Source organism: Hylobates moloch, unplaced genomic scaffold (genome assembly GCF_009828535.3).
Source record: "Hylobates moloch isolate HMO894 unplaced genomic scaffold, HMol_V3 SCAFFOLD_4, whole genome shotgun sequence".
In the NCBI taxonomy this organism is placed as follows: domain Eukaryota; kingdom Metazoa; phylum Chordata; class Mammalia; order Primates; family Hylobatidae; genus Hylobates; species Hylobates moloch.
Window position 1 is genome coordinate 56,091,401 of NW_026652279.1, and position 19,398 is coordinate 56,110,798.

At 36.3% G+C, this 19,398-nt stretch overlaps 1 protein-coding gene across 11 annotated transcripts in view; it reads left to right on the top strand.

Annotated features, from left to right (window-relative positions):
* The window catches only part of CBLB (Cbl proto-oncogene B), a 258,206-nt gene that overhangs the window by 102,057 nt on the left and 136,751 nt on the right, over positions 1-19,398 (top strand). For all 11 annotated transcript variants that reach the window (XM_058437556.1, XM_058437559.1, XM_058437557.1 and 8 more), the window contains exons 5-6: positions 11,058-11,214; positions 16,647-16,768. In XM_058437556.1, the coding sequence (XP_058293539.1) occupies positions 11,058-11,214; positions 16,647-16,768 (279 nt within the window). The remainder of the gene's footprint in view (positions 1-11,057; positions 11,215-16,646; positions 16,769-19,398) is intronic.

The following is a 19,398-nucleotide window of genomic DNA, read 5'->3' on the forward strand; positions in this document are numbered from 1 at the left end:
GCTCTATACAAAGTGGACCTAATAGACATCTACAGAACTCTCCACCCCAAATCAACAGAATATACATTTTTTTCAGCACCACACCACACCTATTCCAAAATTGACCACATAGTTGGAAGTAAAGCTCTCCTCAGCAAATGTAAAAGAACAGAAATTATAACAAACTGTCTCTCAGACCACAGTGCAATCAAACTAGAACTCAGGATTAAGAAACTCACTCAAAACCGCTCAACTACATGGAAAGTGAACAACCTGCTCCTGAATGACTATTGGGTACATAATGAAATGAAGGCAGAAATAAAGATGTTCTTTGAAAGCAACGAGAACAAAGATACAACATACCAGAATCTCTGGGACACGTTCAAAGCAGTGTGTAGAGGGAAATTTATAGCACTAAATGCCCACAAGAGAAAGCAGGAAAGATCCAAAATTGACACCCTAACATCACAATTAAAAGAACTAGAAAAGCAAGAGCAAACACATTCAAAAGCTAGCAGAAGGCAAGAAATAACTAAAATCAGAGCAGAACTGAAGGAAATAGAGACACAAAAAACCCTTCAAAAAATTAATGAATCCAGGAGCTGGTTTTTTGAAAAGATCAACAAAATTGATAGACCGCTAGCAAGACTAATAAAGAAGAAAAGAGAGAAGAATCAAATAGACGCAATAAAAAAATGAAAAAGGGGATATCACCACCGATCCCACAGAAATACAATCTACCATCAGAGAATACTACAAACACCTCTATGCAAATAAACTAGAAAATCTAGAAGAAATGGATAAATTCCTCTACAAATACACCCTCCCAAGACTAAACCAGGAAGAAGTTGAATCTCTGAATAGACCAATAACAGGCTCTGAAATTGTGGCAATAATCAATAGCTTACCAACCAAAAAGAGTCCAGGACCTGATGGATTCACAGCCGAATTGTACCAGAGGTACAAGGAGGAACTGGTACCATTCCTTCTGAAACTATTCCGATCGATAGAAAATGAGGGAATCCTCCCTAACACATTTTATGAAGCCAGCATTGTCCTGATACCAAAGCCTGGCAGAGACATAACCAAAAAAGAGAATTTCAGACCAATATCCTTGATGAACATTGATGCAAAAATCCTCAATAAAATACTGGCAAACCGAATCCAGCAGCACATCAAAAAGCTTATCCACCATGATCAAGTGGGCTTCATCCCTGGGATGCAAGGCTGGTTCAACATACGCAAATCAATAAATGTAATCCAGCATATAAACAGAACCAAAGACAAAAACCACATGATTATCTCAATAGATGCAGAAAAGGCCTTTGACAAAATTCTACAACCCTTCATGCTAAAAACTCTCAATAAATTAGGTATTGATGGGACGTATCTCAAAATAATAAGAGCTATCTACGACAAACCCACAGCCAATATCATACTGAATGGGCAAAAACTGGAAGCATTCCCTCTGAAAACTGGCACAAGACAGGGATGCCCTCTCTCACCGCTCCTATTCAACATAGTGCTGGAAGTTCTGGCCAGAGCAATCAGGCAGGAGAAGGAAATAAAGGGTATTCAATTAGGAAAAGAGGAAGTCAAATTGTCCCTGTTTGCAGATGACATGATTGTATATCTAGAAAACCCCATTGCCTCAGCCCAAAATCTCCTTAAGCTGATTAGCAACTTCAGCAAAGTCTCAGGATACAAAATCAATGTACAAAAATCACAAGCATTCTTGTACACCAATAACAGACAAACAGAGAGCCAAATCATGAGTGAACTCCCATTCACAATTGCTTCAAAGAGAATAAAATACCTAGGAATCCAACTTACAAGGGATGTACAGGACCTCTTCAAGGAGAACTACAAACCACTGCTCAATGAAAAAAGAGGATACAAACACATGGAAGAACATTCCATGCTCATGGGTAGGAAGAATCAATATCGTGAAAATGGCCATACTGCCCAAGGTAATTTATAGATTCAATGCCATCCCCATCAAGCTACCAATGACTTTCTTCACAGAATTGGAAAAAACTACCAGCCTCCCAAAGGGCTGGGATTACAAGTGTGAGCCACCGCGCCCGGCCTATTCTTCCTTATTTTAAATGTTGGTTATTAATAGGAAATGCAATAGTTGTTTTTCTTGTATAGATTTGTTTTTGTTTTGTTAATCTCAAAGGAGTTATTTAAAATATCAGTAGTTTTATTAAAAGGACGTTTTGATGGATTTAATTATGCACAACAATATATGCAGAGTTTTTTCTTTCAGGGTTTTAGAAATGTTATCAGAAGCTCTTTATTTTTTGCCTCAGTTTATCTTATACATCTAGGAGACTTCACTCATTGGTTGTTAATTTAATTGGCTCATGTTGGAGACTCACAAGGAACTTTGTTTTATTATTGACTTTTTTTGTTTGTTTGTAATTCTGAGCTCTTATTGCTAAAGGGAAGATCATTTTAAAGCCTTACTTAAAGCTCTCTTTGGCAGCACTTTCTAGAGTATGAAATTTTTTTATTTTATTTAATCTGACTTCAGCATATCACAGGTATCTTGCATAACCCATAAGCTGCTGTATCTCATGAATTTATCCTGTATTAGTGAATTTTCAGAGAATATATACTGAAGAACAGTTGTACTTTAGAAAGAAAAGAACAAGTATTCATTGTTTAAAACCTGAATCTTTCTATTTTTTACAGTCAGTGGTTTCTAAGTGGAAAAATTTTTAATGGAATTTTTACACATTATTATGGATTATACTTGCAGCTTCTCTTCCTGTTCCTTTCCACTAATGAACTTTATTTTCTAAGCTGGAAAATAAATAGAATTATGTACAAATAATTTTATGACCACAGCAAATTTATTGTTTATTATGTTCAAAGGTTAGGATGTGAGACCAGCAGTTAGAAAGCATTAAATCTATCATGTGAACAAAATAATTGAGAAGATTAGAAATAATACTAAAGACACTATTTCCTGTGTTCCTGCAATCTTATAAAAATATGATTCTAGATTTAGGCTTCAGAATATGAATATGTGAAAGATACTTGTCCACTATACAGAGAAGTAATGATGGCCCCAGCTGCCCATCTGGAGCGACTGCTGCAAAGATGCTGCAGTAGGGGAGGCATGGCCAGGGCTGTGTGCTCTATGGAGCAGGCGGGATCTGGGAACAGGCAGGAGCCCCACCCTCTTCCAAGTTGGGGGGGTTGGAGCCCCATGCTTCCAAGAGCAGCTGCAGCTGTGGACCTAGGCATCCCTACACTCTTGGGGGCCCGGGAAGTCCCCCTACCCCAGCAGGCTTGGAAGTGCCTGTTCCTGCTGTCTGGCCTCATCCTGCTCCCAGTGCCTGCTCTGGGATGGAGCAAAGCTGTGGCCAAGCCTGGGCACTGTTGTGACCTGGCTGGGTGTGCACACACTTAGGGTGGTGCTGACATGCCAGCCCCATGCCACCTTATCCCTTTCCAGACTTTGGGACCAAGGAGCACTAGAGGGAGGCCAAGGGGGTTGGGCTGAGGGCAACTCCACATGGGCCAGCAGGTGACCCTCCACAGAAACAGCTGGGGCACCTGTAGATGACACGATTGGTGGCAGCAGGAGGCAGACAGGCTCATGGGTGGAAAGTGGCAGGTCCCCATTGAAGCCCTACCTTCAAGACAGGGATGGCCTACAGCCTCAGGGGCGGGCTGTCAGTTCCTGGTGGAGTTCACAGTGGGAGTGAAAACTTATGGTGCTTTTTCTGGGCCTGCCCTTGGACCAGTCAGCACACACTTCCTCCCTTCTGAGCCCATGAAAAACTCCAGACCCAGCCAGACTCACACAGACATCAGACTACCAGCTGCAGGAAGAAGCTACCCAATTTGAGTCTCTTTGACTCCTTGGGATGATCTGCCTGCAGAAAGGAGCTACCCACTCTGGGTTTCCTGAGTGCTCTTCTGCTGCTCAGTAAAGCTCCTTTCTGCCTTCCCACCCTCCAGTTGTTTGTATACCTCATTCTTCCTGGACACGGGACAAGAACTCAGGGCCTGCCAAATGGCAGGACTGAAAAAACAGTAACACAAACAGGGCTGAAATATGCCCACCCTCCACCCCTTCCACTCCCCACATTGTGGGCAATGAGAAGGAAAGAAGAGCTGTGGCTCTTTGGGGAGCCCACACCTACAGGCTCCCTGAGCTAGGCTGTGATGCCCCATTTGGGGGTCTGCAGTTTCTGGAGTCTCCAAGATTTTGGGTGCCACTGCGTTCCCCTCCTCCAGACACAGGTGCCCACAGTGGAAGCCACTTGCTGTGCATCAGATCCAGCCACTGGCTTGCCCAGAGCTGGTGCCTGTGCTGATGCCTGGAGCTGCCCGCCCTGCTACAGCAGCCAGTGTGCTTGGCTGTGCGCAGTGGCTGGACTCCACGCTCACTTGTTCATGCACCACTTGCTGCTCTGCATCTGACTCGCCCTTGGCAGGTGTGGGATCTGTGCTGGTAGTGCATGGTGAGCGTGGCCTGCCAGGTTGAGTCAGTGGAATGAGCCCAGCAGGCCTGAGCAAAACTCGGGTAATGGTGCCACCAATCACAGAGGTTTCTGGCTGGAAAAGTGACACACAAACAATAAGTGACAGTAGTGCTTATCTGCACTAGAGACGAAGTGTTATGAGCTTTTTGACAAATAAAAATTATCCAGCATAAATACCCAGCATCTATGTCTTTATCAGTGTCAGGAATTTTCATGTATAAGGAAGAGTGGTTCAATCTAATTATGAATATCCTTGGTAACTATGGTTACCATCCTATCAAAGATGACTTGCTGTATGGTGACTGTGTGACCAGAGTGTTTTGATATGCTGTTTCTGTGGGTTGCTGGAAAACAATCGCTTTTCCCTTGTTGATAGAACAGCAAGAGTAATAATGGCCTCACAAGAATCTATCTTCATATTCTTGAAAAATGGAGTCACGATAAAAGAAGGTTGGATTTAAGGAATAACTATACAAAATGTCAACAGACTTAGGAATCACAGCACTAATATTTTGTGTCCATAATGTAATCAAAACATATCAAATATGTTACAAATATCCTATTATCTTCTGAACAAAGCTTGCCCTCTGTTTAAAGATACAGACATTGAACATATCTTAGTTGATCAAGGTGAATTTTCTGACAACATTTACATAAAATTAGAAATAGAATTGGGCTACTGAATATAGAACATATTTTCTTTTTGCTTAAAATGAGGATGACAGTATATATTCCTGAGCTACAATGGATCTTAAACACCTGCCACCACTAATACCAGAGCAACAAAACAAACCAACAATAAACAAACATGTTTATTTCCTTGTTTGTATTATGGTAGTTACTTTGTTCATTCCCACGTATCTGTTTTTTAGTCTTAGATTTTTAGTGTAATATTTTTTAAAATTTAAATATATAATTGAAGTTTAATGTACATGAGGAAAAGTACACAAATCATACATATAGAGTGAGAAATTTTTATGAAGTAAACATATCCATGTATATGCTACCCAGATAAAGTAGTAATACCTTACTACCTGCATCTTGGAAGACGCCCTCTCTCAGTGCGTCAGAAAGTCGCACATAGTCACCACCCAGTAGTTCTGATACATGGCATCATAAATCATACATAGTTGAAATCATACTAATTATACTCTTTTGGAAAATACTGGCTTCTTCCTCTCTTTATGTTTATGGAATTCAACTCTTTACTTGCATGTAGCAGTACTTTGTTCATTCTCCTTGCTTCGTTGTATAGCTGTACCACATTAACCTATTCATTCGATTATTTATTTATAAATTACCCAGTCTGAGGTGTTTCTTTATAGCACTGCTAAAACAACCTAACACAGAAACTGGATATATAATGTCAATTATAATTTATAAAGAGGTTTATTGGGCTCGTGGTTATGCAGGCTGTACAGGCATGATGTTAGCATCTGCTTGGCTTCCAGGCAGGCTTCAGAGAGCTTTTGCTCATGGCAGAAGGTGAAGCAGAGCCTGCATGTCACATGTGGTGAGAACAGGAGCAAGAGAGACCAAGGGGAGGTGCCATGCACTTAAACAACCAGATCTTGTAAGAACTCACTATCGTGAGGATGGCACCAAGGAGATGGTGCTAAACCATTCATTGGAAATATGCCCCCATGATCCAATGACCTCCCACTGGGCTCTACCTCCAAAATTGAGGATTACAGTTCAACATGAGGTTTGGGGGGAACAAATATCCAAACTCTATCATCCAGTGTTTATATATGGGTACATAAGTTTCTAAAATTTTAGTTTTGTTCCATCTATTTTTTTATGCTTGTACCAATGCCACATTGTCTTAATTAATGTAAAGAGTATATACTTGTTAATGTTCTTAGTGAAGATTACCTTTTTTGTTCTTGACTCTTGCATTTCCCATAAAGTTCAGAACCAGTTTTTAGTATCTACTACAAAAAATACCTCCTGGGATTGTTTATTTAAGTTATATTAAATTTTTAGACTAATTTGGGAAGAATTGACTCTTTATAATATGAATCTACCATTAAAGTGTTATTTACCTTTATTTATGTTTTTTATATCTCTGTGTATGTGTGTATGTTGATATTTGCCGTGCTCATCTATTGTTAGCTTTATTTCTATTTATTTGGGACTTTTAGATAGCTTTATAAAAATTAAATGTTTAAAGTTTCATTTTCTAGTTATATATAGCCAATATAAGAACGACAACTGATATTTTATATCAATTTTGTATTCAGCAACCGTGTTCAATTTTCTTATTTCCTATAGTTTAATCTGTAAAATTTTTGTATTTTCTACATATAAAGCTATGTCATAAGCAGACGCTGCTTTGTGGTTTTCATTGATTCTTCTACGATTATATACATTTAAAAGTTTTAGTACATCTTCTATTCTTTTAGTACACTAGAGCATATTAGACATATAAAAAGTTAAAAACCATGAACAAATTCAGAAAATATATTTTTAAAATCACTTATCCCTTCCACAAGCCAGTTATTAAATTTGTGGTATCTCCAGACATTATAGTTTAACATTGGATCATAAAGGACAAAATTTTTAAAATACTATTTCCATTTAGTAATATCCCGTGAACACTTTTCCATGACAATAAATATTTTTCTGCACAAAATTGTTACTAGTGAACATATTTGTTTTCAAATATTTTGCTCTTATAAACAACACTGCATATAAAAGACTTGTGGATGGGCCTTTGGCTGCTATGTATTTTTTGGACATAATTTCCTTAGGTGAAATCCCTAGAAGCAGATGTTTTTAGTCATAATGTATAGGCTTTTGAAATTTGTTTCCAAATTGCCTTCTAGAAGTGCTGTGTAAATTCTCATTCACCCCAGTAGTATACAAAAGTTCCTGTTTGCAAACACCCTGGCTTCTGTTGATGTTCACCCTTTGTTGTATGAAATGTTTTTCATTTTTTCCTATCAGTTGAAACTAAAACCCTCTAGCCTTTTATGAACTAGTGGTTTCATGAAAATGTTTTACCTTTTTTTTTTAAAAGAGATCATTCTCCTCACACTTTCTATTTTCCATTCCTCTTACCTTTTTCTTAAAATTGCAGGGTTTTCAAATTAGAATATCTAATACACTTCTCCTCATTTACACAGGAGAAAACAAGCGTGGAAGATTAAGGGATTTGTCAACTACTGACCAGCTGACACCTTTCCAGATTTATTTCCCTGCATCTGATTAATCCCATTTTCTTTGAAAGGATACTGTTTTTCAAGACTTTAAAGACGATTACTATTGTTTTTTGATAGACAGACTAGAGCTCATTATCTAATAACAGGATTATAACATAATCTTATTTATCATGTTCTTATCTCTCATGACATTATATGAACAGAACTATCACTTTAACAAAAAGTCATCAATAGATTTCTGTATAATAGATAAGTGGTAGTAAGCCATCAATAAATAGCAGTTCTTACTCTTATTTGAAATAAAAAGATCCTGAAATTATATTATTATTACAGGTGCATGGCTATCCATTGGTCATGTATTCTATTCTTTGTAGATTGACAGTTACTATACTTGTTCACTGTATTTAAAAGTGATTCAGCCTGCAACTTAAGTAGTTTATAATTGTAAGGGTCAGTAGAATATATTGAAAGATTTTTGGATTAGTGAAAACTTGGAGTTTAGTTGGCCCTTTTATTTTCTCTCTCTCTCTCTTTCTCTCTCTCTCTCTTCCCTTTTCTTCTTCCCAGGTCTCTGCCAGCACCCTGAAATTTCTACATTTGTAAAACAATTTGCCATTGATATTTTGTCTCATTTGCTTCATCTCTAAAGGAAGAGGTAGCAGAAACCACCACTGTCTTTTTGCAGAAGTTTAAATAGAGGTGTGAAAATTCATGCTTTCTGGGTTCCCTTCCTCTCACACCTCAGAAAAGAATGGTAGCCACTTAGTCTTAAGACAGTTTAGAGCCTTAGTGCAACAGTTTAGAATAATCTAATTTTTTTTTGTTTGTTTTTAAAGACTTGGTTGTTATACTCTATTTCTATTCTTCATTCTTGAAATCCCCTTTCCCCTACCTCTGTTCCCCAGCCCCACCTCCTATACAATAATGGGTGTTTTGCTGAGGTGATCAAAGGAGGGATATCTGTTGCACAAACATTCTTATATGAAAAGTTAACAAAATAATGCCCTGGCTTCCTAATCCCTATTACTACCACTAATTAAGATTCCAGTGAATGCCTCTTTGGATCTGAGGTTTATCACAAGTAATCTGACAAAGTTTCATTTACACAAGTACTGTGGAAATGTAGCTTGTCCTTTTGTAAGTTGTTATTATGAAGGGGTACATTAGACTAAAATTTTCTTAAGTTCATACATCTCGTATAACTGGCTCTGGGAAATCACTGAGTGCTCAAAAGAGTTATGAATTGAATTCACTGTAAATGCTAGATGAGAATAATTTTATAGTAACATGTGGAAGATGTCTATTTGGCCTTTTTAAAAAAACTTTATATGTTATACACAAAATAAATATTGACAATTTGACCACTTTACGTTGTGTACTTTATATATGAAACAAAAATGCTTTAACTTCTTCATACGAAAAATAAAATTAATACTGTTCTGAAGTCAGTGGTTCTTTGATCATATTTTTTTACTCTGAGTATCATGATCAATGTCCCTTTTGTGTGTTGAGTATTTGAAACTTTAATTTGGAAAAGAAAAGTGTACTTCTTAGACATCAGTTTTATGGTAATTATAATGAAGCTGGACATAATTGCATGTTTATACTTCATTGTAAATCAACAGCTTCCTAATATTCATAAAAGTGTTCCTTGTTTTTTTAAAACAGCAGCATTTTGTTAACCTTAATCAGAGCCTGACGTATGTTTCTTCTAAATGGCATCTGATGTGGTATCTCTCCTCAGTTGTCTGTGGTTTCCTGTTTTTTTCATACATAGAGAAAAACTTTTTGAGGTATTAAGCCTCATATTTTTCTTCTTTTAATGGTACCTCAAACCTAAACTCTCTTATAAATACAGCATAGTGTTGTCAACCTGTCTCACCATTAATTTATGCCACTTCCCACAGACTGCTTCTCTGGAATCCCTCCAGCCCTTGCTGTGGATCCATCACCCAACTAGCATGTCCTTACATACCCCACTCTAGATTCTTTAGCATTACAGGTTTTACTTCTATCCCTAAAGTGTGATCTTCAAAGACAAAGATGTTATCTTTATTTCTATAATTGTATTTCCCCAACAATGCCTTGTTTTAGCAATGAGTAGATATAGTAGGCTCTCAAAGTGTTGTCTCTAGAGCAGCAGCAGCAGCCTCAGGGAACATTTTATAGCTGTCAATGTTCAGGCCCCACCCCAATGCTACTGAATCATAATATCTTGGGTTGAGGATCAGGCTATGTTAACAAGCCCTTCAGATAATTTGGATGCATGCCAAAGTTTGACAAACACTGCTATAGAAAATCATTGAATGAATATCAAAGTTGTACCTTTATGGTGATATCTCATTGAGAGGATTGATATAGAATGGGGCCAGGCACAATTTAGTTTATTCTGCCTGAGTCTTGTATTTCAGAGATACTGGTAAAGGAAACCTAAGATTTAAATATTTGCTGTCTTATAAGAGGATGTTATCTTATAAGAGGGACAGCTTTTATGCTATTCTGTTGTAAAAATTGTAGTTTAAATTTTTAAAACGGAATGATTTATTTCTTCTGCCGAATTCGGAATAGGCATTATTCTGAAGCAGGAAGGTTAACTAAGAAATGCATCCTGGGTGTCACTAATTTTCATGGTGGGAAAGAGGGTAGGTGAGTTGGAAACTGGTCAGATAGGGATAGGTTGAGAGATGTTTCCTTAGTTACCATTCTGTGCTCTTCTAAATTTTTTGAATCATGTAACTACATTACATGTTAAAATTTTGTTGAATGATACTTAGTCAAAATAAAGTAATAAATATTGAATAAACTCCCATGATATAACCATTGTGGTTGGTTTAAAAAATTAAGTTTTTCTTTTGTATTAATATGAAAAATTAGCTAACATATGCTTTTCGTCTCTGCAGAAAACATCAGGGTTGTGGCAGAAATGTCTTGATGGCTTTCTACCTTAGCCTTCTTGAATTGGTTGATGCATATTACTCATTTGTGCCATGAATAAAGGATTTCTATTATTATATGGACCCATCATCTTATGACTGTTTTTAGAAAATGAGAATTTAATCTTGATTCATTATTAAATAACCTTGTATACACACATGAAGAGGTCGTGACACTTAAGACTTTGACCTAATACCTTTTTTTCAGATATGTTTCTATAGCTATTTTGATAGCCTAGGACTGTTTGAGAGAAAATTAATTTAAATTTTTGTCATATTCTTAGCAAATGCAAAACAATTGAGTTAAACAGAACCCACTACATTTGTTCTGAAATATGAACAATATTCTCAAATATTTGTCTGGTAGTACAAATACAATTATATTAATTTTATTATTGAATTTTGCTGCTTCAAAGGGAGGTATTTCTTAAATGACACTTGATTCAATTATTTCCCTTTTTTTCCACCTTGCACAGAACTATCGTACCATGGAAAGTATTCAGACAGTGCCTTCATGAGGTCCACCAAATTAGCTCTGGCCTGGAAGCAATGGCTCTAAAATCAACAATTGATTTAACTTGCAATGATTACATTTCAGTTTTTGAATTTGATATTTTTACCAGGCTGTTTCAGGTAAGTTTATACTTGCTTAGTCTATCCATTCCCTTCTTCTCTCTCCCTGTCTTTTCTCTCTGTTTCTCTCTCTCTCTGTCTCTCTCACACACACATATAAACAAACATATGGAAAATAGTGCCATTCCTGTTAGTCTGTAATTTTATTGGTATGTTTGGTCATTGCTAAAAGTTTAGAGTGAGCCATTTGGCTTAAGTTTGGAGTATCAGATGTTGTGAGCCTGGTGGCTGCTTGTCAGCTTTGAGAGGATCCATCCAAAAGAGCTTTGTTTTAAACTCTCTACTTAGTTTCTCACTTTATTTTGTTGATCTTTTAGCACAATGATGGATAGAATGCAACAACTGCAGGTGGGCATTTGCCAGCTAGATCTAAAATCTTTCCCTTTGCCTTCTGTGTTTATTAGGTCAAAAGGGAAATAGTAAACTTAGAAATATCAGACTGTTCTGTATAGGACAGAACTATGTCCTGTACTTATTTTGTAAACTGCTTTGCACATTCAACCATGTGTAATGAACATTTCTCAAAGTCAATAAATATTCTTCATCAGTTCCTTTGTCATATTCATTCAAAATAGTATGTCAGTATTAACAAAGCTCTCTTTTGAAAAATTTAGATCTTTTCCCACATTTTCTCTAATGTAAACAACTTTAAGATGAACATTTTTGTTGTGCTTATTGTTTTTCGTTTTTAATTATCTTCCATAATTGTTTTCACATAGCAAATTAGAAGAAGGTAGCATTGTATAGATACTATCATTTTCTTCTTTTGCATGCCTTAATGGAATTACCTTAAACATGAAGACTTGAAATTTGTGTTTTGAGTTTGACTCTGCCACTAAAATGTGTATCATCTATGGGATTCAGTTCAAGTAGTCACAAAATAAAAATTTTCTGCTTAACATTTTTATGAGTTGGTAACATAAATTATATAGTAAATGAGGTAAATTGATCAGACTGGGTTTACTTATGTTCTGATATAATTTTTTATCATTTTAATCTGAAGTAACATTGATTCTCTTTGAAACATGCTTTCAACAAATATCAGAGTATAATGTTGGTTTCATGTTTTTCATGTTACATGAACTTCTCTGATTTATAATTCTGCTTGGCACTAGCTAGTAAGGATTGGATGACTGGTTTATGTAATAAAAACCACAATGCACAGGATTAGCTTTTAATTTATGAAGGAACCCATTAATACAAGAGAGATTAACTCCTGTAAACAATACATATAGGATGTGAAACCACATCTCTACTAAAAATACAAAAAATTAGCTGGGCGTGGTGGTGGGCACCTGTAGTCCCAGCTACTTGGGAGGCTGAGGCAGGAGAATGGCGTGAACCCGGGAGGCAGAGCTTGCAGTGAGCTGTTATCTTGTCACTGCACTCCAGCCTGGTCAACAGAGCGAGACTCTGTCTCAAAAAAAAAAAAAAAAAATACATATAGGATATATTTCACTTTATTACAATTTCAGAATCATAATTCTACCTTGTATATAGGGTAAGCAATTAGATAAATCACTGATGAAAGTGTGCTTTTGCTTATTTTAAATTTTTTAAATTCGTGATTATTCCCTTGGTGTATGTATTATAGTTTGACAGTTTATGTTTTTACAAAGTTTTTAAGATATATTTTAGAAAAAAAAGTTACTGATACTGGTCATTTTATAATGGAACCTCTCCTTTCTTTAAAGGTTTCTGATAATTTTACAGAATATCTTATTTATTTAACATGATACAAAGACATTCTAAATAGTAAGAGCTTTGCTTCTTCACCTTGTCAAGGAAGAGAGTAAAAGTAATCTTCCTACATTAAACCTAACTGCTCATTCTAGGAAGTGAGTATATTTTTGTGGTGAGCCTGGATGACTTTTTACTATGGGTATTAAATTCTAGAATTCCTTGCAGTTATATATTGAAAGTATGAGGGCAACTTAATGTTGGTTAAACACTTACCTAAACTGCTATTTAATATGTGGACATATTTTCTTATAAGCTGTTTTACTTTAAAACAGCACAAGTCAACTTTAATACTCTAAGGAATATATATCTTATTTACTCACTGGGATGGGAAAAGAAGGGGCTATTTTTAAGTCAAGCTACTGTGAAAAGTTTTATATCATAAAATGAAAATCTTACTTGGGCTAGGGAATGCCTAATCATTTTAAAAACATGATTACAGAAGCAGCTGAAGAACTCTTGTTAGCCCCTGTGTATTTCTGAGATTCATCATTCCGTTTATTTCTATGCTCTAATCAAATGCTTTGAATATAATCGTATGTGTGCCTTAAAATATGATAAAATTGGTTCTGTGTATAGAGAAGTAGATGGTTTAACTTTTGCTGATCTTTTATTTTTATACAACTTTAAAAATTAAGTGATTTTCTTAAATGTATTATATTTATTAAATCCTTACATTTATATATTCTGAATGAAAATATGTTTTGCTAATACTGTGTGACTGCAGGAACATACATTCAGCTATAGCCATGATATTAGTAGTTAATTGGCAGTGACTTCTTCTGACTAAATTATTGGCAGTGGAGTATTTAGCAGAATGGGAACTGAAGGTGAGCAAGGTACACTTAGAATTTGGGGTCTGAAGTAGAGAAACTAGCAGAAGGTTTTGAAGAAGGAGCCAGTGGTGGGGGGGGGGGCAGGAGATGAAGTTGAGAATTGCAGAGGGAATGAAAGAAGTAAAAATGTTTGCTTCCTCTTGGCTTTCTTTCTTATGTGCAGGCAGAACCTGAACAAATACTTGGGAGTCACTGGAGGGATCTTATTGTGGTCACCTTCCTCATTTCTTCTTCTTCCTTCTTTCCTTTTCTTTATCCTTCTCTTTTCTCTCAAAGTCACTTAGAGATGCTGGAATCAGCACATGCTAATATTAGTCCTAGAAAGAAATTATAGGGATTTTGCTTCTCCCTTCCTTCTCCCTGGGGCTGTTGTTCCCCTTTTCCTCTATATCCCCACTGTTAGAAAAAATGGGGTCACTGAGAAATGGGGCACTACATTTGGGGGTAGCAGGATAAGGACGGAGTATTTTAGTAGAATATCCTAGTGACTATGGAATGTGTAGCATCAATGGAATAGTGAGGAACATCAAAGAAGAGGAAAGTCCTCAGTTGTAGCAACGAATTATATAGAGTGTCTAGGCAGACCAGCCAAGGACCCTCTTCCAACTTAAGTTGTAAGTCAGTAACTGGCTCTTCTTGAAAATAGTAGCATTTGGGAGAATGGAGGGACTTGTCTTCTTCATTCACTTCATTAATTTCTATAGTCATTTAAAAGTATCTAGATAATTTTACGTTCTTGTATACAAAAAAATTTCTTTAATCTGAAAAACAAAATAAAAACAAGTTATTCTCCAAAGCACTTTGTTTTGCCTTTTTTAAGCCAGTAGTCGTCGAAATACTTTAAAATGAAAAAGCACGTAAGTATTACATGTTTCTGTTTTGAATGGGCTGCATACAAGGAAAACAATACACAGACTCATTCTATTACGTAAATATTTTTGCAGTTAGAAGCTGGCCCTCTGGATCATGTACTAAGAAATGGTTGCTAAATACTGTAGCAGTTGGCTCAAAACTCCAACTTAATTTTTTTACTTGTATTTTGATCTGTGCATTGGTGCTCTATAAAGTTTAGCATTTTTTTCAACCACTCTTCCACTAATTTGTGTGGACTTTAATGGAAGTGACCCAAATATTTGTTTGGTATTTCTTTTATCCTTGTCCTTTATAGATGGGTAAAACAAAACAAAACAAAAAATAGGGTCTAGGGTAACAGTTATTGCTCAGTTTTTTTAAATGTATGCTGACGTTTTCCAAGTAATGTTTAATGCAGTTTTTAGTCATGCATTAGGAAGAAAATTAAAAACATGCATTTTTTTTCAACCTCTCATATTATTATTCTCTAGAGCGCCTTTCTTGCCCAATTAGGTATTTTAGTGTGATGGGGAAATACCCCAGAGATTTTTCTTGTTATGTTGAAAAAGGCTAAAAAACTTCATTATTACTAAATCATTCTTTGTTATCCTCATCTCAAGGGATATAATCCTTGCAGAATTCTGCCTTGTAAATTTGTAACTTGCTTAACAATAATGAGGAACATGTCTCAAAACAAACAAAAGCAGGAACTTTCTACCAGTAATCATGTCTAGGATGACTGTTTTAACAGCTTTAACATGGCAACGTAAAAATACTTTTTTTTCCTTTTATGTAGAAGATTTAATAATCTGGCACATCAGATATAGAGTATGCTGCCAGTTCCTTGGAATAAATGTAGCTTCAGCCTTAAAAAAATTGCAGAGATGATTCATCCACACCCTTGAGTAAAGTTGTCTATCATTGACTGCCTTTTTTCTCTTGCCCTGGTAACTGGAGAGACAACTAATCAGATTAAAGAGAGAATGATACAATGGTACAAACCAAATACTTCTGTGAAAAGTTTTGTTTTTATGTAACTCACTTTTAAACCCTAAACCTTTCCTAAGCTTATAGTTAGGTAAAGTTAAGCCAGATGTGACTACTGTAGTGTTAACACTAGCCTTTTACACAAGTCACTATTTAGAGGATCTGTTCAATGACAATTATCCCTGGCTGATTACTATTATCTGACACTGCATTGGTCCTGGCATTCCATGGGTGAGCAAGACAGGCATGTCCCTTGCCCTTATGTAGCTTGTGGTTAATGTGTAACCTTTGCCAAGTCACGCAAGTTCTATGATATGGTTTCTTACTGTGTAAAATGAAGCAGTTGTTAACAAAACAGACATACAGGGAGGTGAGGAATATGGCAAGAGGTAACAGTTTTAAATATGCTGGTCAAAGAAGGCTTCGTTGAGGAAGTGACATTTGGAGACAGGAATGAGATGGATATTTGGGGGAAGAAAATTCAAGTAAAGGCATCGGCAAATACAAAGTCTCTGAGGGGGAGGAGGGCTTTTGTGTTCAAGACAATAGCAGGCTGGAGAAGATGCAGAAAGTGAGAGTTACAGCAGATGGAGACAAAAAAGGGAACTGCTGGGGATCAAACCCTGTAAAGTCCTTCTAAGTGATATATGAGGACTTTGACTTTTATTCAAAGTTGGAAGGCTTTGAACAAAAGAATTACTTCATTTGTGTTTTAAAATGGTCACAAGTGCTGTAGTGAGAATAGGCTGTGTAGAGAAGAGATTTTGTGGTTTTCTTTTTTGTTCTCTGTATTCCCTTACTGAAAAATCTGTTTTCTGCCTAATCATATTTCTCTAAAGAACAATAGACTTGAATGTCTACTGTTAAGTAACAAAGGTTGACCTAAACTACATAAGGTCAGATTAACTTTTAAAATATCCAAGATAATGTTAAGTGTATTAAATGGTGGTTCAGTATGTAATCAAAATATTTGATATTCTCTAGATACTAATCTCTTTTAATTTATTTATTTTTTAGCCTTGGGGCTCTATTTTGCGGAATTGGAATTTCTTAGCTGTGACACATCCAGGTTACATGGCATTTCTCACGTATGATGAAGTTAAAGCACGACTACAGAAATATAGCACCAAACCTGGAAGGTAAGACTTTTTAGCAGTAATATTAAGTGATATATCCAAAGATGAAAAATTCTCCATGACTTGTTCCTAAGTAAGTCAGCAACACCCACTGATGGCCTGCTTGGGAGGGGGTTAGAAAAGGTAAAAGACCAAAATGGTGCTACTTAATCTAATCCTTTAAACTGATACATTGTGCTTACTCTGAAACTTGGTATTCATAAAGTGAAAGGGGATATGGTCTCCTTTCTGTTTTCATGATATCTGTATTTATGTACAAAATTGAATGTATATATTTGAATACTTGAATACTGTGCTAAAGAACAAATAAATAGAACAGTCTTATGTTCATTAGGGTATTTTTAAGACATTCATTTAGGCTCTCTGATAAATTTAAGTACATATACATGCACATGAACACATAAATATACATGTAAGTTTATGAACAAATACGTGTATGTACATAAGCATATATAAACCTATTGTTATAATCAAAACCAATTTCTTATCCTTGAAAACTTTTTTCATAATACCTCGTGTTTTATTATAGCCTCAGAATTTATATTTTATTTTCCACATGATGAAACTAAATGAGACTTGGAGAGGTTGTTCAGCCCCTGTGGCTTTGGCCAAGAAATTACACCTTATTAATGGCAAATCTGGGTCCAGAAAATCTGTCTCTTCCATGGTTCAGTGCATTTTCCCATGTATTTCATCTAAAAATGCATTAGGCACATAGTAGGCATTTGTGCTGTGTTAGGCAGTATGCTGAGTACAGCACTAGGGATATTAGAGACCTGCTTGTCAGAATCCTCATGTTTCAGATGCTATTCCAGTATTCATTAGTGCTCTGATTTTCATATAGAGAACATTTCATTTTAGGGTTGAATTTGGTGCTGGTTTTTAAGACTACCTTTTTTTTCTAGTATCATTTTTATTTGATTTATGGTGTATATAATGTTTGTACTTTATAACATTTTTGTTTTGTTTTGTTTTGCTTTGTTTTTGAGATGGAGTCTTGCTCTGTCACCAGGCTGGAGTGCAATGGTGCGATCTCTGTTCACTGCAACCTTCGACTCCCTGGTTCGAGCAATTCTCCTGCCTTAGCCTCCCAAGTAGCTGGGATTACAGGCATGTGCCACCGTGCCCAGCTATTTTTTATATTTTCAGTAGAGACGGGGTTTCACCATGTTGGCCAGGATGGTCTTGATCTCCTGACCTCGTGATCTGCCCACCTTGGTCTCCCAAAGTGCTGGGATTACAGGCGTGAGCCACCACGCCTGGCCAAAACAGTTTTTTTTTTTAAGTGCAAGCCAATAGTGCTGATTTTTTCTTCTCTGCCATATGAAAATTTCCATATTTTTGTCTTTTTAAGAATTTATATAGTATATTTGAAAAAGGAGCTAGTGAGTACAAAAACAGTTTGGCTTTCACTGAAATCTTCTATTTAGACTAAGGAGAGTTAGTTCTCATTGTAACCACGAGAGAAGGTCAGTTATTTTGCATGTTGACAGTGGTTTAGATGAATGATTTTGTTTCATTCAAAAATCTCTCATGATCAGATTTTTCCGTAATTTTTACTCTCTTGAATGACATCATATAAAGTATCTTTCTTGCTCTTGGCGTATGATGTGAAAAATGTGTTGTGGTTGGAATTATGCAATCATACGAAATTTAACGTGAGTTATTTGATAAATGTTCTTGTCCAATCGTAGAAATAATGAGGGAACTGAGGCCTTTATTTTTGGTTTTGTTTTCTTGTTCAGTATCATGGAGAACATGAATTACAATGTTGAGAACAACAGCCAGGTCTCATTACTATCTGGAAAAGTTCTCTTAGTAAAAAACTACTGCCCTCTGATAAGAATATTTATCATAAGACCCACCAGTAAACTTATCTTCAAATGCATACAATATATACATTTTATACAGCTTTTTTGCGTATCAATCACACCTTAAAAAACTAGAATAGTGTCCTCTGAGAAGAAAAATCCTACTTTCCTTCCTAACTTGCCATGCAATGATTTTTTCTACCAAATTTTAGGTAGCTAATGATGAAATAAATAATATGTAGCAAATTATAATGTGTAAAGTATGACATGGGTACTAAAGATGTGTTTAGGAAAACACCCTTAATGAATTAAAAAAAAACTGTAGCAAATATTTGCTTTGGAGAATATCTGTGTTTAACATTTTTTTTTTAATCTTAGAAAGTGTTTAATGTCTTTGACTTAATAGTATAGAAAACAATTAGATTTACTTCAAGGACATTTTGGCTCCTTAGGTTGTGCTTTATTATTGGGGATCCATCTGACAAAATATGAGTTACGGGGTGAAGATAGTAACATTTGGAAATCTAAGTGAAATATTCATTAGGTGACGAGTGGCGTTGAACCCTAAACCACCTCGTTAACATGAAAGATACTTCATTTTGGCCGGGTGTGGTGGCTCACGCTTGTAATCCCAGCACTTTGGGAGGCTGAGGCGGGCGGATCACAAGGTCAGGAGATCGAGACCACGGTGAAACCCCATCTCTACTAAAAATACAAAAAAATTAGCCGGGCGTGGTGGTGGGTGCCTGTAGTCTCAGCTACTCGGGAGGCTGAGGCAGGAGAATGGCGTGAACCCGGGAGGCAGAGCTTGCAGTGAGCCGA